Raw genomic sequence first — 19,833 nt, 5'->3', positions numbered from 1 at the left:
CCCACCAAACAACCTGGCTTCAGACTGTGATGGGACACCTATAAAGACTCCATGGAAGGGACTAGGGGGGGTCATCGCAAGAGAATCAGGTGCTATGCTTGGGGATGGCTGGGAAAACATTGAGACTGGTCTTTCAGTTGCTTGCCCATGCTCTGCCCCATCACCCTCAGTCTACTCAGTCAGCCCCACATGCCTGCCTTCTTTCTTCCAAGCAGCCCAGGAGATAGCCCTGGTTGTCAGCCTCCTCCTCTTTACTCTCAACATTGCCTTTGTCGAACTTGTCAAGAAAGAGGGGCTAAACTAGAATGAGTTGGGATGTTTGTCGTTGGTCCTGCCTGCCCTTGGCTCTGGCTCCACTCATCTTTGGCCTATCTGCCTTCTGACCTACCAAATGGGCACCAGGCACCACTGCTGTGTCAAAGCTTACTCAAAGTAGCTTCACATGCTGCTGCAAAGAACATCTTGATGTGGCTGCAAAAATCCTTTTATTCACAACTGAGTTAGGACAACAGCAGAGCAGAAAGGTCTCTGGGCTTTCCTCCTCCGTTAATATACAGTGCTATTAGGGAGTCAAGAGGACCACCAACTTTGGCCTCAGACACTGCAGGAAACCGTGTGTTACTGGGCTGTTAATGTTCTCTTTTATTTTCTTGAAAGTTGGTTTGAAAAGTGGCTCTTTCAATTCAGAGACTCTGTTAACTCCCCCCACAGACGTGTGGATACGGCACCAGAGACGATGGTTACGGCTGCGTTCCTTGTCCATTGGAGAAGTTTTCTAAAGGCGGGTACCAGATATGTAGGAGGCACAAAGACTGCGAGGGATTCTTTCGGGCAACAGTTATGACACCCGGAGATCAAGAGAATGATGCAGAATGTGGGCCTTGCCTCCCTGGGTAAGGATTTAATTATGAGCCTTTGGTCTCTTAACAAAAACTCCAGTTATGCTGAGCGACATAAGCATATTTGTTGCATTCCTGCCGCTGCCACACTACTTTCTGCATCCATTTAAGCGCATGATAATTAACTCTATGTAAATAATACAAGCACTTGAAAAAGCATGTTTTAAATCAAGGAAAGTAACGGATGCTATTAGAGCAAATGAAATATAAAACAAGTGCCTTGTAATAAAAACTAGGAGGAAGAATATTTTTTTTGATGTTAGAAGGGGAGGAAGCTTGCCCATATAAGGATGTCAATGTAACTGTGAACTTTAGACCACCAAATTATTGGAATTTTAAAAACAAACAAAATGAAACCAGTGTTTCTTGGTTACCCTAAAGGAGACTGAAGTATCGCTCTGATAAAATGAAAAATCAACATGGTCAGAATATGATCCTTTATCATTTTATATGGAAAAGTTGATTGCATCACTAGATCTTTATAGTGACATTAAATAACACACCAGATCAGTTAAATTTATTTTTCTTTCCCCAGCAAAAGCAAATCACTACTTTTTATTAATAAAGTATTAGGTTCAATGAAGCCATATTTATTTTAAAGTCACATTTTATTATTTTTATGCTTAAAGCACTTTAACATTCATGGCTCACCCCCCAAAAAATATATATATTGTGGGGACTATAGTTTCTTAAGGGTGCTGGGAGTTGTTAGCCAGTATAACCAATGGTCAGGGGTGTTGAGTCTTGAAATCCAACAACATCTGGAGGGCCACAGGTTTCCCACCCCTAACATGATGCATAGGGTTCCTGACCACATGTCTGGCTGAATGTGCTCAGAGTCCATTCTCACCTGGTCTGGCTTCGTAGAAGGCTGGGAGCTCCATGCCTTCAGATGCCTCCATGTTCAGATGTGCTGTCTTTTCAAAGTGACCACAGGGTCACATGGAACATAGGGAGCTGCCTTCTACGAAGCCAGACCATTGGTTCATCTATCCCAGCACTGTCTATATAGACTTTCACTGGTTCTCCAAGGTTTCAGGGAAGAGTCTTTTTTAAATCCCTGCTGGAGCTAGATTGAACCCGGGAGCCTTCTGCATGTGGCTACATGACTAAACTTCAGCACATCCCGAAACGCAGATTAAAAACATGTGCTCCTGGGGTTTTTTTAAGTCAAAATAATTACTAATTACAATTTGGATGCATTTATTTTGCCATTTGCAAATGTACAAGAGGTTCAGGTCTAAGCAGGGTTCCCCAAACTAGGGTCGCCAGCTGTTTTTGGACTACAATTCCCATCATCCCCATCCACTGATCCTGTAGCTAGGGATGATGGGAGTTGTAGTCCAAAAGAACAGCTGGAGACCTAAATCTGGGAAACTTCTGATCAAGGTGGAATCTACACACGTTCTGAAAATAAGCATCAAATTTTCTATAAGGCTCACTGCCGCCATCTAGTGTATATTGCACTTACAACACACTTAAAACGTTTTATTTGCAGCTGTATAGCTGAGTCTTTAGAGCCTTGTAGAGGTTTCTGCTCATGGTTTACGCAAGCGCATTCCTATATGTCAGAAAGCACACAGGCCATGATAAACAGCTTCACGTTCTCGCCCTGCTTGCCTTCTAAACCTGATGTTGATTAGTAGGTTTTGCATAAGTTGCTTTCTCTCTCAGTCCCCATCTCCCTGCCCAGGAGGATTAGCCTGGAGCTGAATACTCAGCATGCCAGCAAAATCAAGGCAGCTGGTGCTTGTCTAGAACATCACTTCTTGGGGTGGGGGGGGGAAATTATCCTTGCACAGAGGGTCTCATTTCAGAGACATGTCATGAGCTGCATTGCAAACGCAGTGGACAAACGTCTGTTGATTTAGGCAGTGATACCACTTCATGTCATGTACTCGAATGCTTGATTTAATTGCCTTTATGAGGGCAGCGGAGGAGAGACTGTTTCTAGTCAAGCAGGATAAAAAGTGGATGATGCCATTAAACGAGTAACACAAAAAAATTAAAGTCAGTGATTTCATCTTGCAAAGAAAGTGATTTACTTCTCAAGCATACCTGAAGGCTACCAAGCCAGTTCTGCTGTGTGGTGTGTGTGTTTTTTCCTGCCTTGTCCTTTCATTGCCTTGTCCTTTCATTGCAGTTACTACATGCTAGAAAACAGGCCGCGGAATATCTATGGAATGGTCTGCTACTCCTGCTCCCTGGCACCTCCCAACACAAAAGAGTGTAAGTATTGCCACTCTGATTTCTATTTAGTTGTATTCTGACTTAAGAAACCTCAAAACGCTGCCTGAAGTTTTCCTGAGCAATATGCCAGTTGACAAATTGAGCCTGCCTTAAAATGGAGCACACTTCAGCAACACAGAATGGAGGAGGGCACGTGAATCAGAATAACTTAGGGACACCTTCCTGAATCTGGTTCCCTCCAGATGTTTCCAGACTACAACTCCTATAAACCTTGACCGTTGGCCATGCTGGCTGCGACTGATGGGAGTTGGAGTACAGCAACATCTGGCAGGTCCCATGGGGAAAGACTGACCTAGAGTTTTCGCATGGTGGTTTTTGTAGTAGCAAAATGAAAAACCAATAGCTGCAGACGCCAGTAGCAAGACAAGCAGATGCATAAAACCAAGGGCGGTATTCAACTAGCGGTTTCCCATCAGCACAAGGATTTCGGCCTGCACAAAGGGAACCCCCTCCCCTCCCTTCTCCCAGTGCAAACCTCCCCAAAATCTGCTCCAGATTTAGAGGGGCATGGCGGAAAGTAAATTCCCAAGGTGCAAGCAGAAATCCTAGTGCTTTACTAAGCACCACTTTTGATACAACCTCAAACACCAGCTTGACACCAGCTTCCATGGAGCCTTGTATAAGCAAGACCACATCCACAGAGCTGCCCATCCTTCTTCCTCCTTTTTCACAAAACAGGCTTCCCAAGGCTTAATACTGGCAATCCATATAGCTCTTTCAATTTATTGTATCCCACTGTTCCTCCAAGGAGCTCAAGATGGTGAACGTGGTTCTTCCATGCCCTGTTTTATCCTAACAACAACACTGTGAGGTAGACTAGGTTGAGAGGCAGTCACTGGCCCAAGGTCACCCAGCGAGCTTTATGGCTGAGCAAGGATTTGAATGCTGGTCCTCATCCAGCACTTTAACCACTATTCACACTAGCAATCCTTAAGGAAGAGAAACTTCCTTAATGGATCCAAACCATTCTACATATTTCAGTTTGTCGCTTTCCCAACATGAAAGGCCGACACGGGGTTATTTTCTAGCGTGGCAGCTAAAATGCAAAAAGCATTTTAAAGCCTTTTAAAAGAATAATCCTGTTTACTTTTTGGCATGTGGATCTAAAGGAAGGGACTGTGGTAAATAGAACATGATACACTGGAAAAAAAACTTTTTAAAGTCCAAATTATGATTTCCCAAATAGCAACGGAGTTTAATGGAAAGGCCGACAGACCTTCCGCTGTCGCACGGCTTGTAGGTTTCTTCACAACATTCCTGTTGTATTACGTACAGGTGGTTAAAAGCACACAACCCACATTTGTGTCCTTGAATTTCAGTCATCAGCATTTCGATGCCAAAATGCAGGAATTTCCATGTGTGGCGATTTGTCCTTGAGTTCCCCTGCATAAATCTTTTTAGAAAATGTGTGAGTCACAGCTGCCCAACCTAGCTAAGTGGTCTGGGATGTAAATGATATTTGAACATTCATAGCTGAGAATGGTGAGAAAGGGAGCTTACCCTTGGGTTTGTTTCTTGTTATTTACTCCTCTGAAAGCCGGCGTGTTGTAGAAGGAGTTTGTTTTAAAAGGTTCTCTGTTTTCTTTAGGGCGAGAATAAAAGGGAGGTGGGGGAAAGCTTCATTAGAAAATGCGATCATGCAGCTTGAAAGGCTTGTTTCCTGAGTCACACAGATGTTCTGTTGGCTTTTTTTTTTAGAAAAATCAGAACTAAGGTTTTCAGTTACAATAAAAAATTCAAATTCTTAACAATACCTAAACCACAATCCAGAAAGTCACACCAATCACACTATGCCATGCCTGCCCACCCCAGCAAAGTTTAGGATTTGGGTAGAAAGAACTGTAAACTTTGATTCTCAATTTTTCCAATCTTTAATTCAGTTCTCCGCATTTCTGCAGCAATTTGTGAATTTTTTTTTTTTTAAATCTTCATGAAAATTCCTCAGCACTTCAGTGAATGCTCATTCTTACATAACAATACCTGCAAATAATCCAGAATTAAAGCTCTATAAAGACTGTAAACACCCCTCCAGACTGGCAGGTCTTTGTGGGTGTATTCTGCAACACGCCGAATAGCATCCTGATTTCCTCCATTGAGTATACAGTGGTACCTCTGGTTATGAACTTAGTTCGTTCCGGAGGTCCGTTCTTAACCTGAAACCGTTCTTAACCTGAGGTACCAGCTAATGGGGCCTCCGGCTGCTGGCGTACCACTGGTGAGTGATTTCTGTTCTCATCCTGAGGTAAAGTTCTTAACCCGAGGTACTACTTCCAGGTTAGCAGAGTCTGTAACCCGTAGCATTTGTAACCCGAGGTACCACTGTAAATCCTAACTGATGAAAGGCAGACAAAATGGGAAGAAAGCACACAAGAGCTTTCCTAACCAAGCCTCCAGTTCATTTGACTGCCCTAATTCACCATCTTCAAATGTCCAGAACTATCAGGCTTATGTCCACCTGGTTTAAAGTCAGGAGATATATATTGCATGCCTTACTATTTCAACACTGCATAAAAACAACTATTTTGGTTTCAACACTGCATAAAAACAACTATTTTGGTTTCAAATGAAAATGTCTCTTACAAAAGGCACATACGACATTTAAGAACTAGCCACGCTTGTAAGGTACTTTGCTCTGTTATAGGAAAAACTCATTTCAAATCGCTGAGCTATATGCTTTTTTTGGCCACGTTTCTAGCTAGTATTTGTCTTTGCCATTAGTGCATTTTATATTGTGTAATAGTTCTTCGTTTATTTTGAAAAACGCATCTTTATTTAGAGCATGCACATTTCTTTACTTCATAAGCTGCGAGACGTTTTTCACGCGCTACAAGAGAACTTAATTTCCTGTCACATTTGTCTTGTGGAGCTGGGCCAAGAAAATTCTCAACTTCCTAGAACTGCAGAACAACATCAGTCATTTTTTCAGTGGGGCATGAATTTAGCCAAATAAATTCTCCCATCTCGTATGCCCAGTGTTGTCTTTGCTAGAGATTCAGTGCCTTAAATGCTGATAATAAAAATCAGTGCCTTTTAAACAATCTTAAAAGCAGGCTGGAAATATATAATAAGTCTAAGGCTGCAAACCTGAAAGTCCAGTTGAAACCATTCATTTCAACGGGAGCTGCTTCTACAAAAACAAGGGGGGGGGGGACCAAGTTTAGGACTGCTGTGCCTCTTGCGTTGGTGTTTAGCTGACACATCCCTAGGTTCAGAAACAAATGTGTGCCAAATGTGTTTTTCACAGCTCGGCATCATAAATCCATATTTAGGTGTTTGACATTTGAATTGTAAGCACTGGCTTTTAAATGGACGGGAAATTCATGCAAGTTAAGTAACTGTGCTGTAAGTTCACAAATGCATCAATTCATGGCCGAGATTTTACAAGCGTCACCAGGAAAATTTATGGCAAATTTGTTTTTGTTTTTATTATGATAGGTGCAGGCGTTACCTCTGGTGTGTCAGCCAGTTTCCCAATTACTTCTGGAACAAGTACCCATTCTCCTTTCCAGCATGTGCACAAAGGTAAGAAAAGCAGCCCAGTTTCCCTTTTAGCATTTTCTTGAGTTGGCTTTTGGTATGTAATCCTGGGAGGCTGGAAGACTGAGCAGCCAGGGGAGCAAGGTGCCGTCTTCCCTACAGAGATGTGTGGTTGATGTGCCGTCTCAGAAGTCTGAGCTGTTTCTATTTAAACTTTTCTTTTCTTTTTTACTCAGCCTATGGGTCTGTCGGGCTTAAAGTATGTGTTTTAATTTCATTTCACGGTTTCCTCATAGATGAAGTATCATTAAAAATATTTCTTCAACAATCAACATGCTTCAGCAGAGATGAGTTTTACAATGAACTTTGCAAATGAGGTGTATTTATTTAGATGAAAAGTTAATTTAGCTCAGGGGTAGGCAAACTAAGGTCCAGGGGCCGGATCTGGCCCAATCGCCTCCTCAATCCGGCCCACAGACGGTCCAGAAATCAGTGTGTTTTTACATGAGTAGAATGTGTCTTTTTATTTAAAATGCATCTCTGGGTTATTTGTGGGGCATAGGAATTCAATCATTATTATTTTTCCAAAATATAGTCCGGCCCCCCACAAGGTCTGAGGGACAGTGGACCGGCCCCCTGCTGAAAAAGTTTGCTGACCCCTGATTTAGCTCCTTTATCTCATCAAATGAGGTTTATTTGGATTGTGGGGATTTAGTTCATTTCAGTTATGTGATGATGTGAGCAATCTCTTTTGGTGCTAATACAGTGAGATGTGTCATTATGGGGCACAAAGTCAAAGAAATCAGGTCACCAGAAAATTGGTTGGGGGGGGGGAGAGTCGTCTACTGATCCCGATCCAAAGACTTGGCAATGTGTGTAAGGTACTCACAGTGATCATAACTTTGTTCACTGCAAAGCAGGAGGCACTTTAGCCAACTTTAAACACAATTGCTAAGCAGGGCCAATTACTCTTGAATTGGGAACTCATCCATTCAGCAAATCCAGCTCCACAAACAGAACGATTTGAGACACTAATGAATACTGGCAACTGACTGCAGTCTTTCACCTTAGCCCAGAAATGTGTATTCAGAGCGTTATTTCAAACAAGCAAGTAAACTGCGGAAAAGCAAAACAAAACCAGATGATTTTGCTTTTAAATAAATGGGTTATTCACAAAAGCTAAAGAAGTACTTTGTTTATTCATTTCAAAGTAACCGGGGAAGAGAATTTTGCAGCAAATCTGTTTCTATTGAAGGTGAGAGTCTTACCTTTTCTGGAGTGTTCTAACTGGAATACTTAGCTGGCTGCAAACGGACTTTACTTGCAATTACTCATTAGTGGTGGCTTGTTTTGTTTTGTTTTTTAAAAAACCCAACACACAACACTACCACTATGAAAAGGCCTGCATTGGCACATATGAAAAGTGAATTGCTTGTTTGAAAATTTTCATATTCAGTAATTAACGTAACATTTTGATACACTCACAAACAATTTAGGGAAGGGGAATCTAGTAGTGCAAGCTTGCTAACAGTTAAATGACAATTTCACCTGCAGGAGTGTGATCTGAGAAAGGTGCTATGTGCGGGGGGGGGGGGGGGGAGGAATAGAGGCAGTTTCAGTTTGAGTTTGAGGGCAAGGCAACCTATTTATGGAGCATTTATCCTGATTTCTTTGCACAAAGCTGAAACGGCAGTTAGATGATATTCAGACTTTATTGAGCATTCGTTCTAATTTGTTTACAGGGAGTTTATATGACAATGACCATTCCTCTTGGTTTCGTTCCAGGGCGTTTGCACATTATCCTATTAATCATTCCATTAACCCCACACTTTTCACTATCACTTTCTGAACTGCAAAAGATCCGTTGTTGTTTACATGGATATGTTGTGCTAGGGCAACAGAGAGCTTAAATCCATTTTAACTGTGCAAACCCACATTTGCCAGATGGACTTGAATCCATCCTGCAAAATACTGGCCACTTGGAAGCACAGACACACATGCAATACTGACTCTGAATTACAAAGACTACATCTGGCATTCTACTGCAAGTAAAAAACTGCAAGCTAAGTAAATGAAAATACAAGATTAGTGTTCTTCCGAGTCCGGTGGAGTTTATTTGCACGCAAATGTGCCTGACATCGTAGCCTTACAGTATAGTCCTGTGCACGCCCTACTCAAAAGTGAGTTTCATGGAGTTCAATGAGACTTACTACCAGCTTAAGTAGATACAGGACCTCAGCCCTTAATAATGGTAAAATTGCCCCCCCCCCCCCGATTATTGAGGTGGCAAATACGAAAAGTAATGGAAGTGTGCTTCCTATTTCAGAAATATTTTAGAAATATTTGTGTTATCCTATACAAATGTAATTCATAATTGGTGACTAGAGACAAGCTCATATGGTTAATACAGTGGTACCTCGAGTTACATATGTTTCAGGTTACATACGCTTCAGGTTACAGACTCCGCTAACCCAGAAATAGTACCTCGGGTTAAGAACTTTGCTTCAGGATGAGAACAGAAATCGTACTCCAGCGGCGTGGCAGCAGCAGGAGGCCCCATTAGCTAAAGTGGTGCTTCAGGTTAAGAAAAGTTTCAGGTTAAGAACGGACCTCCAGAACGAATTAAGTACTTAGCCCGAGGTACCACTGTACTTTTAAATGCCTGTAATGGGGTTGCAGCTACAGCTCTAATAATCTGTCTGTGTTTTCAGGAGACCTTTCCAGTCAAGGACACCTTGCAACTGCTCTTATCATTGCCATGTCAACTATTTTCATAATGGCAATCGCTATTGTCCTGATCATCATGTTTTACATTGTGAAAACGAAAACTTCGGCTCAAGGTAACTGCCCGTCACTAAAGAGAATTCTGACTTCTGAGATTCTGTGCATAGGCATCTGCCAAGAATGGGTTTTAACAAGAGGCGTGATTTTAAATTCCAGCTTGCTGCACCAGCCATTCCGCGAAGACTGTAGAAGCCCAGGCCAATATGCAGGGAGAGAAAAAAGAAGTACAAGGTTTGAACAGTTTTTTAATTTCTGCTTTTTACACACATCAGATCCCACACGGCTTAATTTGCCCTGAGGCGATGCCCCATGTTAATTTAAACTTTAAACTGCTCGGACTCAAATTCCATTTAGTAGAAGAATAATTGGGAAGGCCTATATGTAACCTTGAAAACATCCTTCTGCCTGCAATCCCTCCCCTGACTAATTTAAGACTCAGCACCACAATTTGGTGATTTGTTCCGAAACACCCATATGCAGGTGCCAGCAAGGGAATTTCATTCACAACTGTGATCCGTTGACGGTTTCAAACCCTTTCCCTCCTCTTTTTTAATTTGCAGAAAATGTGGTGATTTTCTCAGAGAAAGATGAGTTTGGAAAATTAACTGCAACTCCAGCGAAGGTTGTCAAGAGGTATGTGACAGAGAAACAAGCATGCCGATAGCAGGGAAGGAGCATGATTATAGTCGACAGGACATGACAATTAACTCTCTACAGTAGGCTGTATTCCAGTCACACTAAAGCCAGAGATGTATATACAGAACGGATTAAGTTCATAAACCGAGGTACCACTGTATCTACGATCACATCTGCACCACATATTTAAAGCACATTTATATCATTAACAATGGGGGCAGCTTCCCCCAAGGAAACCTGAAAACCGTCGTTTACTGCACACAGAGCTACAATTCCCAGCACCCCTTAATAAAACACAGTGCCCAGGGTTCTTTGCAGGAAACCTCGTGCTTAAAATGTATGGTGGATGTGACCTAGATCTCTAGACAGATGATTGTGCACACAGATGTGCATATGAATCTCTTTCAGGATCCATGGAGGGTCCTAAAACCTGGGGAAAAGAGACAAGGAAGAGCATATTTAGACCCAGGCTTGAGGTTCCTACAGTATTGCCAGCAGAGATCTGGAAGGAAAGTTTATTTACATTAAGTGGGTGGTGGAGTGGGGGAAGATGGAATTTGTCACAGGAAAATGTTGCACAACAAGCACTTTAGTATTACTATTTTTTTAAGGAAAGGATTGAACTTCTGTCGGCTGATTAGAAGTTAAAACTACAAAGAGCTAAAGCCCTGGTGTTCAGGGGGATACAAGAATCCCTTGCACCAGGCTCAGTTGCCAGTAATTTTAATGTGAGGCTTCAATCCATGCATACCCTCCAGCATTTCTCCAATGAAAATAGGGACGTCTGGTGCTATTTTTCTTAAAAGAAGAAAACACCTCCCTAGTTCTCTCTGAATGGCTGCCCATCTGAGAGGTGCTGGAACTGAGTTCTAGTGAGTTCCAGCTAAAAATAAACCCTGGCCATATCCTGTTCCATACCCTCAAAAATTTCGCCATTGCAAATAGGGACGTCCTAAGGAAAAGCAGGATATTCCGGGAGTCAAATCAGAAACTGGGGTGAGTTCTGTAAATCTGGGACTGTCACTTGGAGGGTCTTGCCCATGTTAGCAAAGGAGTAAAAGCTTAGTGGAAATCAACAGGGAGGTCACCCTGAAGCAGGGAGCTCTCTGGCCTGAGTGCACCAGAGTTTTCCACACTTAGAACAGACGGCTGGTTTGGGGCATGTGACTATAAAAGCCTCTGGAATTAGAAAAGCATAGAGTAGGCAAACTAAAAGATCTTACTGGTCTTTCATTTCCAGATTAGGATGCAATGGAGGGTATGAGAGAAGAGGGGCCCCCACCCCCACAAGAAGCCCTGTTGCCTCATGAAATCACATTGCAACACTTTGCAAGAACTAGGCTGAGCCTATTCAGTAAAGATGATGCATATATATTTAAAAGATGCTGGACTCACTTCTGTTATCATTTAGAAAAGCAACCCTTCTGTTTTTCCTCCCCCCCCTTCCAGTGAAAATGATGCTTCTTCAGAGAATGAGAGGCTTTTAAGTCGTAGTATGGACAGTGACGAAGAAGCTGCGATTGACAAGCAAGGGACGCCGGAACTGTGCCTGTTGTCTCTCGTCCATTTGGCCAGAGATAAATCTTCCACAAACAACAAATCCACTGGCGTAAGTCTCACCTGGAGTTTTGAAAAGGGCATTGGGTCAAGTGCTACTTTCCCCCGTCTGCTTGAGCTTGCTGCTCTTCCATCAGGCATTGTTGGAAAGAAGAATACACAAAATATCATTAACTGTGAGGCTTAAGTTCTGTGGCATGGCCTCAGCGAGAGCCTCCGTTAGATGGTGGAGAAAGACTGTATCCAGTTTTCAATCTTACAGAGTTACTGGGATTGAAAATGAAATAGCAAACTTCAGTTCTGACTGAGCTCACATATTTCATTCATATGAAATATGAATACGTTCATTCATATTTTAGGTAGCTATTGAAAGGCAACCCCTGCATCTGTCTAGTCTGTCTAGCTCAGTCATCTCTACATGGATTGGTTGTCCAGGATTTCATCCATGGTTCTCTCCCGGCCTTACCTGGAGATGCCAGGTATTTGAACCTGAGATCTTCTGCATAAAAAACAGGTGTTCTGCCAGTGAGCTACTGTCCCTTCCACGTTGTCTCCATGTCCTGGAATGGTGCAAGCATAGGCAAACTCCAGATGTTTAGGACTACAATTCCCATCATCCCTAGCTAACAGGACCAGTGGTCAGGGATGATGGGAATAGTAGTCCCAAACATCTGGAGGGCCGGAGTTTGCCTATGCCTGGGTTACAGCCACGTGGCTCAGGTAAAAGGGTAGCACTAAGATAAAGATAAAGGGACCCCTGACCATTAGGTCCAGTCGTGGACGACTCTGGGGTTGCGGTGCTCATCTTGCTTTATTGGCTGAAGGAGCCAGCTTACAGCTTCCAGGTCATGTGGCATGCATGACTAAGCCGCTTCTGGCGAACCAGAGCAGCGCACGGAAACGCCATTTACCTTTCCGTCGGAGCGGTACCTATTTATCTACTTGCACTTTGATGTGCTTTCGAACTGCTAGTTTGGCACTAAGGGCCCTGCTAATCCCTGTCATATCTATGAGATGTTGCGATCCGTGGAGGGCTGTTGTGGGACCTTTATGAAAGAAACTGCAGCTGGCTGTGTTGCTGATATAGCAGTACTGTCTAAAAAAGTTTGCCAAAAAGCATTTATGAAACCAGTTTTTGCTCCCAGTTCTCCTAACAAGTTTCATGGCAAAGCAGGCTCTTCACACGGCCACTAACTCTCAGATGATATAACCCTCTTTCAGGAGGTGTAGGTAGAACTGCTTGATTCAACACAGATGTTTGTGCCCTACGAATCACATGGTCTCGGGCCATGATATGCAACTGTGATATTTTATGTATTCTTCCTGCAATCTCTGGACAGTGTCTGTTCAAAGAGCAATTAAACGCTGGAAGATGTAAGCAGAAACGTCCAACTGATCCAAGGCAGAGGATGATCTGGTGTGAGAGTAATGCAAACTCTCCTTAAAGGGATAGTGGACATGAACAGACTCCGCATCTGTTAAGACTTTTAACTCTTCTGTCACCTCAGCAGCGTACAGCATGAAAGCCTCTAGTCCGGCCATTAATTTCACAGAACTAGCTTTCCTACGGAAACTTCGCGAATATAATTGAAGACGAAACGAAGATGTTTCTGTAGTTGGTTGCTGTCAAAGGAGGACACACTAAGACAGGATCGAGACTCAAACTTTGTATACTTTATTATTTCGTTTTCAACGGCCCCTGCCCTCTTCTAAGAAGTAGGCAGATGTTACAAGCCTCACTAATTAATGCACATGGGGTGTGTGGCAATAGTTGTGAGATTAAGCCTACCGGCCAGGGGTGTACAGTGGTGCCCCGCAAGACGAATGCCTTGCAAGACGGAAAACTCGCTAGACGAAAGAGTTTTCCGTTTTGGAGGTGCTTCGCAAAACAAATTTCCTATGGGCTTGCTTCACAAGACGAAAATGTCTTGCGAGTTCCTGCAGGTTTCCCCCCCTCCCCCCTTTTTCTAAGCCGCTAAGCCACTTATCCGCTTATCCGCTAAGCCACTAAAAGCCGCTAAACCGCTAATAGCGCTAATCCGCTAATCCGTCAATGGGCTTGCTTCGCAAGACGAAAAAACCGCTAGACGAAGAGACTCGCGGAACGGATTCTTTTCGTCTTGCGAGGCACCACTGTACTACCATTTGCCGGTGCCTGGGGCAGGTATGCTCCGCATGCACACCAACCAGAGGTGGAGTGCACTCATCCAGCACTCGCTGCCAACGATGCTGGGCAAGTACTGGAGGGTGCTCTTCAAGCTCTGCTCCACAGCTCCCGTCCCTGATAGGCAAGCGCCGGGCGGGGAGCAGAGGGTGCGTGATGGGGATCTCTGCAGGGGGTGTCTGTTTTGTGCATGCCCCAGATTGTGTGCCTGGGAAAATGGCCCCCTGCTCCCCCATACTATGCCACTGCTACTGGCCTACCAGTGGGATGATCTTTCTTCCCATGGGGGCCACATTATGTGAGCCTTGTGTTCACACACCTTTGGCTCATGTTAAAGATTCAGCAGCCTATTAAACAATTGCAATTATGCTCGTATTAACTTCTTTTAAAACACAAATTTTGCTATCCTGCTTGTAACGTAACTAGGGAAACAGCTATATGGGGTTTGCGATGGAAGGCCCACCCTGACTACTTGAAAACTGTATCTAGCCACACTTCTGATGTCAATTTTCACTAGACAGTGCCCAGAAAAAAATAAGCACGTCTCCACATCTATAAATGCTAAAAGTGGGCTTTACCATTCCTGCAAAGACCCCACCACCGCCACCAATGAAATTCATAGGAACTGGCGTTCTGCACCTAATACCAAATCCCATTCTTTATAGGGAATCGTAGAAAAATCCCATTCTTTATAGGGAATCGTAGAATACACACAACTCCTTCCCCTCTGCTCATCAAACATCTGAGGATGAAGGTCCACATTAAAATTAAAATAATCTTTTATTTTCCTTAGATACAAAGCCGGCGAAAAAAGATACTTGATCTGTATGCCAACGTATGCAGCGTTGCAGAAGGTGAGTGAAAAGAAAACACATTAATTTATAGCCCCACATTATTTGCTACATAGCTTCAAGATGGCTAATATGTCACAGGCAATAGATTCAGATAAACCCAAGTCTGGAGGTGAGGTAATTTTGGAAGCAATCTGTCTGAATGGCAGAATAAAATATCACCCCGTGCTATAGTTAAGACTAGTGCTTTAGGCTGAATTCCTTTACACTTTTACCTGCGAGAAATCCCACTCAAGTCAATCAAGCTTTGAAAAGACGTATGTAGGTCCCACTGTGTGACAAAAAGCGTTGCTTGATTACTACTTTTTTTCTTTTTAAACCCACTTTGGTTGCAAGATTCTTCAAGAACATAAGCCATAGCAAGATATTTACGGTCTGTGAGAATAAACTTACAGCCACATATGCATTTTTCTTTCCAGAAGCGTTTGCATCTGTTCCACCCCCACCCCTGCCTTTTCTTTTTACCTCAGAAGATGTGTTTGGAAAATTCTCTTGTATTTGACCTCAGGATAAGATGGGGAAAGTGGTAGGCCTCACCAGGAATTTCGCCCTTTCCTTGAAATATGTATCGGCCCTGAGGTGACAATAATTTTTTTTTTTTTAAAAAAGAGGTTCTCTTTGTTGGGGGTTCCAGTGCTCATCGATAGACACTTTTTGCTTTTAATGAAAACTGGAAGTTTCAACCTCTCCTGTAGGCAGTGCCAGATTTACGTATAAACTAAACAAGCTATAGCTTAGGGCCCCACTCTCTTGGGGGCCCCAAAAAAAATTAAAGGAAAAAAACTATTAATTGTGTTTCAGTTCAACAATTATTTTGATAAAATACATATTTTGTTATGCACAAATGGCTTTAGATACCTATTAGGTCCATAAATTACCATATAGCATATATTCAACACAAAAAACAGTGACAATTTGTTGTTGACAAAGGACAGCTGGACATATAAAGGGCCCCATTACCTTCAGTAGCTTAGGGCCTCATCAAACCTAAATCCGGCCCTGCCTGTAGGCATAAGACCTCCCAATAAAATTTTTCAGTCTCACATGAAGGTTGGCTGTCAGCTTATGCCAGGAAGATGGGGAAAGGAAACAGCAGCAAAACAAGGAAGGGGAATGTTTTGGATTAATTGATCTCTACAATTCTATGATCCGATGAAAAGCATTGCGAGTACACGTTAATGCTAATAAAGTAATATTCTGAATATGGAGAACCTATGGCCCTCTAAATGTTGTTGGGCTACAACTCCCATCATCTCTGACCGTGGGCCAAGCTGGCTGGGGCTGATGGAAGTTGGAGTCCATCACCTTCTGGAAGGCCACAGGTTCCTCAGCCCTGCCCAGAAGAGGCACTACATGTCATACATGGAGAAGAGAGCTCAGTGAACGTGACCCTCTGAACTTTCTTTTTAGGCCTCAGTCCCACAGAGCTCCCGTTCGATTGTCTGGAGAAGACTAGCAGGATGCTCAGCTCCACGTACAACACCGAGAAAGCCATTGTGAAGACCTGGCGCCACCTCGCCGAGAGCTTTGGACTGAAGCGTGACGAAATAGGTGGCATGACCGATGGCATGCAGCTCTTCGACCGCATCAGCACAGCAGGCTACAGCATTCCAGAACTGCTGACAAAACTAGTGCAGATTGAGAGGCTAGATGCCGTGGAGTCCCTCTGTGCAGATATCTTGGAGTGGGCCCAAGTGATACCTAAACCTGATCCGGTGGCGGCCTCGTGACATGTGTTTCAGTCGCCTTCATTTCAAAACAATTTATGTGGATACCGATTCCAAGAGCAATGGAACTCATTAGGGAATGGAATCTGAAAAAGCATGGACGGCCTTCAGATCTCAGTAGCATTTTCCGTTGTTCCAAGTATAAAACGAGCCAAGGATTACTGGTTCGTCATAAAAGAAATGAAAGAAGGACAGGCTGAAGACTTCTTGAATGAGGCTGACTTGGCCTGTGAAGAGGATATTGCTGTTCACTTCAAACTCCTTTTACAAGCAGAGATACAGATCAGCCTGCCAGTATCATTGCAGGCTCTGAAGAAATCTGATGTAATCGTTATGGTTTAATTTTGTCTCAGTCTTCCGCAATTAGTAACTACTATCAGATATAGTGTTGCCTGATACAGATAATGCGAATGTCAATTCTATTACATCTAGCGTTTAACCAAATGTCAGTTTTCTCTCAAATAACATTAAGGATTAACCATTAAAAAAAAAAAAAAATCACGTGTGAGACTTTATTGGCATAAATTAGTTGGATTATGTGTGTTGAAATTAGACCAAGTAGATGGCAATAGTCCAGTTAATTCAAAATTTCTGCATATGCTGAAGTCTTGGCACATGTGGTCCACACAGACATTTCAGAAATATTGTCACATATACTAATGGAAATATATGCCAATTATAAAATTAGCAGAATTTATTTATGAATATGTTCATAAACATACATTAAGTACAAATATTATTTTGACCATCTTTTATGCTACAGAAGGAAAAAAAATGACCTAAGCATAGAAGTATATGGTGACATTTATTCTATCTTCAACTAGATCACAACAGAGGTAGGAAATATTAATGCCTCAGTCAATGCTATACATTTATTTGTTCAAGTCGTTTTTAGATTTAATGAAATTCTTTACCATCGCAACCCTTTTGGAGAGGGTATTTTGGAATGCTACTTCTGTATTGGAGAGGGTACTTTGAAATGCTACTTCTGTATTGGCTACAACTGTTATGATTTCAAGGCACTGGCTAATCAGATCGATACTGATGGACAGGTTTCTCTGAAAGACCACAGTCTGGTTCATTTTCATGGTTTGTCATTACAAGAATGAGTCTGTGTGAGCCTCATCGCTCCTGCTCCCCCTCCCCTGCCCCAAGGAACGAAGAGACCTAAATCTCTTGCTTTTGAACTAACCACAGTTCATTGTTCTGCCTGAACTCTGGGACCTATTGTTCATTCTAATCTCGATGAATACAAACCAGAATATCAAACTGTGGTTTGGTGCTGGTTTGTTTTAATGACCTGTGTCCCTTGAATTCAGATAGATGTAGCAAAGAACTTTGGTTACTCTAAAAATAGGTGATTTCTCTCTTTCTGCAATTGGAAAGAGGAGAAGAAGATGGAATAGGGAGCACATGATGAGCCACTGTTTGTCATTGAAGTGGGTCAACATGTTCGCTGTTATCAGAATTTCCCAGTATGTGTCAATGTGCAGAGGAATTTTGGACGTGCATTTGAGTGTGCTCTCAGTTCATATGGGGCAATGGCGAAATCCAACAGTGTGACCAGTGCTCAACATGAACTGAAAGCATTGGAGAATGTACTTCAGAATCTTTTGAGATTCTATTGCAGATGTCTGAAGCTTCTCAGAAGGGGTCAGTGTGAACCGTATTAATGTGATAATTAAATAACTACTTACGAAAGTTAGGGTGAGGTGTGGTCTCACCATTGAAATTATCCCATTCAATGTAATAGATGTTTAAAATAAGCAATATGGTGTTTTTTCTCATTTGAGAAGTAGAAAAGAAACAACACATTTCTAAAGATCAATACATTTTTTATAAAAAAAATATGGCTTTATGAAATGATCACAAGAACTACCTAATGTTACTGGCAGGCTGTCCATGAGCAGGTAGTTCGGCCAAGGGCTCAGATAAGGGCTATCTCCTCTCAAGGAAAACCTTATTTTTCTTGGCATGGGGCTCCTCGTGAACTCATAATTACAGAGTCCAGGAGCCAGGGGCAGTTTAATTAGCAAGTTTATTAATTTATTGTTCAGTTCTCCACAAAGTGCTGTGTTGGAAGATTTCAGTAAGTTATTATTATTATTAAAAGAAACACCATGTCTTAAAAAGCAATGTTTTTTTAATTACAAGTTGCATGACTAAGCAAAAGTGATATAAAGCGATAACTCATATTCTTTAAAATTATAACCAGCCCTGCCCCCTGCCTCTTCAGCTGCAAACAAATGGCAGTCAAAAGACTCCACTCTAATGGGTTCAATGTGATGAATATTTAATATTGTCATTTAGTTTTCCCATGTGTGGTACCCAATTTGTTAGCCTGTGAGCTTTGGATTTCTAACTATATTTTACTATCTCCGAAATGTCCTTTCCCCTCTGAATAATGATGAAGAATACCTTGTGTAATTAATTTGCAAATTCATACTTTGATTATAGTTCATTCCTCCCTGCCCAGTGCAGCTCCCTGTAGCTTTTAGACATTCTACCACATAAAGAGAAGCCCCACTCACCCACAACTATCAGCTTGAGTCAGTAGCTCTGAAACGATGCAACATGGTCTCGATCAGACATCTGCAATAGAATCCCAAGGGATTATGAAGTACATTCTCCAGTGCTGTCTTAGTTCATGTTGAGCACTGGTCAGACTGTTGGATCTCGCCATTTCCCCATGTTTTTGGACTGCAGTTCCCATCATCCCTGACTAGCTAGCTTAGAGTCCTGCTAGCTAAGGATGATGGGAGTTGTAGTCCAACAACAGCTGGAGACCCGAGTTAAGGAAACCCTGGTCTGGAGTCTAGTGCACAGGTTTAGCTTTCAGTTGTATAGCTCAGAGGAGCGCTATTATTTTACAACTTAGAAAGGTCGTCTGCTTTGGTTATTCTTCAACCTACTTCACAAAAAAAGTACAGTAATTATTTCCCACCTCCCTCAAAGCTTTGGGAATAATAGGGCCTTGTGCAGTCCCAGCATGAACACAGGCCTGGTTCAGATTATTTCATTTTGCATACAAAAATTGTTTTCTTGTATTAAACCTGCCCCCCCCCCAATAAATAAAAGTCGGGGGGAAACGAAGACTAATTCTGCACTTCTGCCAAAATGTTTCTATTGTAGCAATTTTGTATATATAACTTATTATTGTTGTACATTATGCAAAAAATAAATAAGGTATTAAAATAAAGCAATGCTACATATGTGGTGATAATTTTTTTAAAAAAAGGTTATACAGTTTACTTTTTATATTCACATCGCTTCTCACCTTCTCCTCCAGGACTAGTAACAAATTTCAAACTCATATATTTAAGGACCAGGATCCAAAGTTAATTAAGGCATGCCCAGAGACTGTGCACTAGTCCCATGGGGTGGTGGTTCTTTTTATTTTATTTTAACTAACCTAAACTAAACTTTCCCTCTTGAACATCAAATCCTTCTAAAAGCCATCAGAGAAGTGCTCTGAGGGCCTTCCTCTC

At 42.3% G+C, this 19,833-nt stretch overlaps 1 protein-coding gene across 3 annotated transcripts in view; it reads left to right on the top strand.

The window, feature by feature from the left end:
• Positions 1–19,548, top strand: part of EDAR (ectodysplasin A receptor) — a 78,973-nt gene extending 59,425 nt beyond the window's left edge. For all 3 annotated transcript variants that reach the window (XM_079972867.1, XM_079972866.1, XM_079972868.1), the window contains 9 exons: positions 712–893; positions 3,043–3,128; positions 6,585–6,671; positions 9,338–9,466; positions 9,567–9,641; positions 9,971–10,043; positions 11,496–11,655; positions 14,561–14,621; positions 16,029–19,548. In XM_079972867.1, the coding sequence (XP_079828993.1) occupies positions 712–893; positions 3,043–3,128; positions 6,585–6,671; positions 9,338–9,466; positions 9,567–9,641; positions 9,971–10,043; positions 11,496–11,655; positions 14,561–14,621; positions 16,029–16,348 (1,173 nt within the window). In that variant the 3' untranslated portion in view covers positions 16,349–19,548. The remainder of the gene's footprint in view (positions 1–711; positions 894–3,042; positions 3,129–6,584; positions 6,672–9,337; positions 9,467–9,566; positions 9,642–9,970; positions 10,044–11,495; positions 11,656–14,560; positions 14,622–16,028) is intronic.
• Positions 19,549–19,833: the final 285 nt, after the last annotated feature.

This window comes from Podarcis cretensis (genome assembly GCF_951804945.1).
Source record: "Podarcis cretensis genome assembly, chromosome: 4".
In the NCBI taxonomy this organism is placed as follows: Eukaryota; Metazoa; Chordata; class Lepidosauria; order Squamata; family Lacertidae; genus Podarcis; species Podarcis cretensis.
The sequence above is the reverse complement of the archived record's forward strand: the minus strand, read 5'-3'. Positions and strand labels throughout refer to the sequence as shown.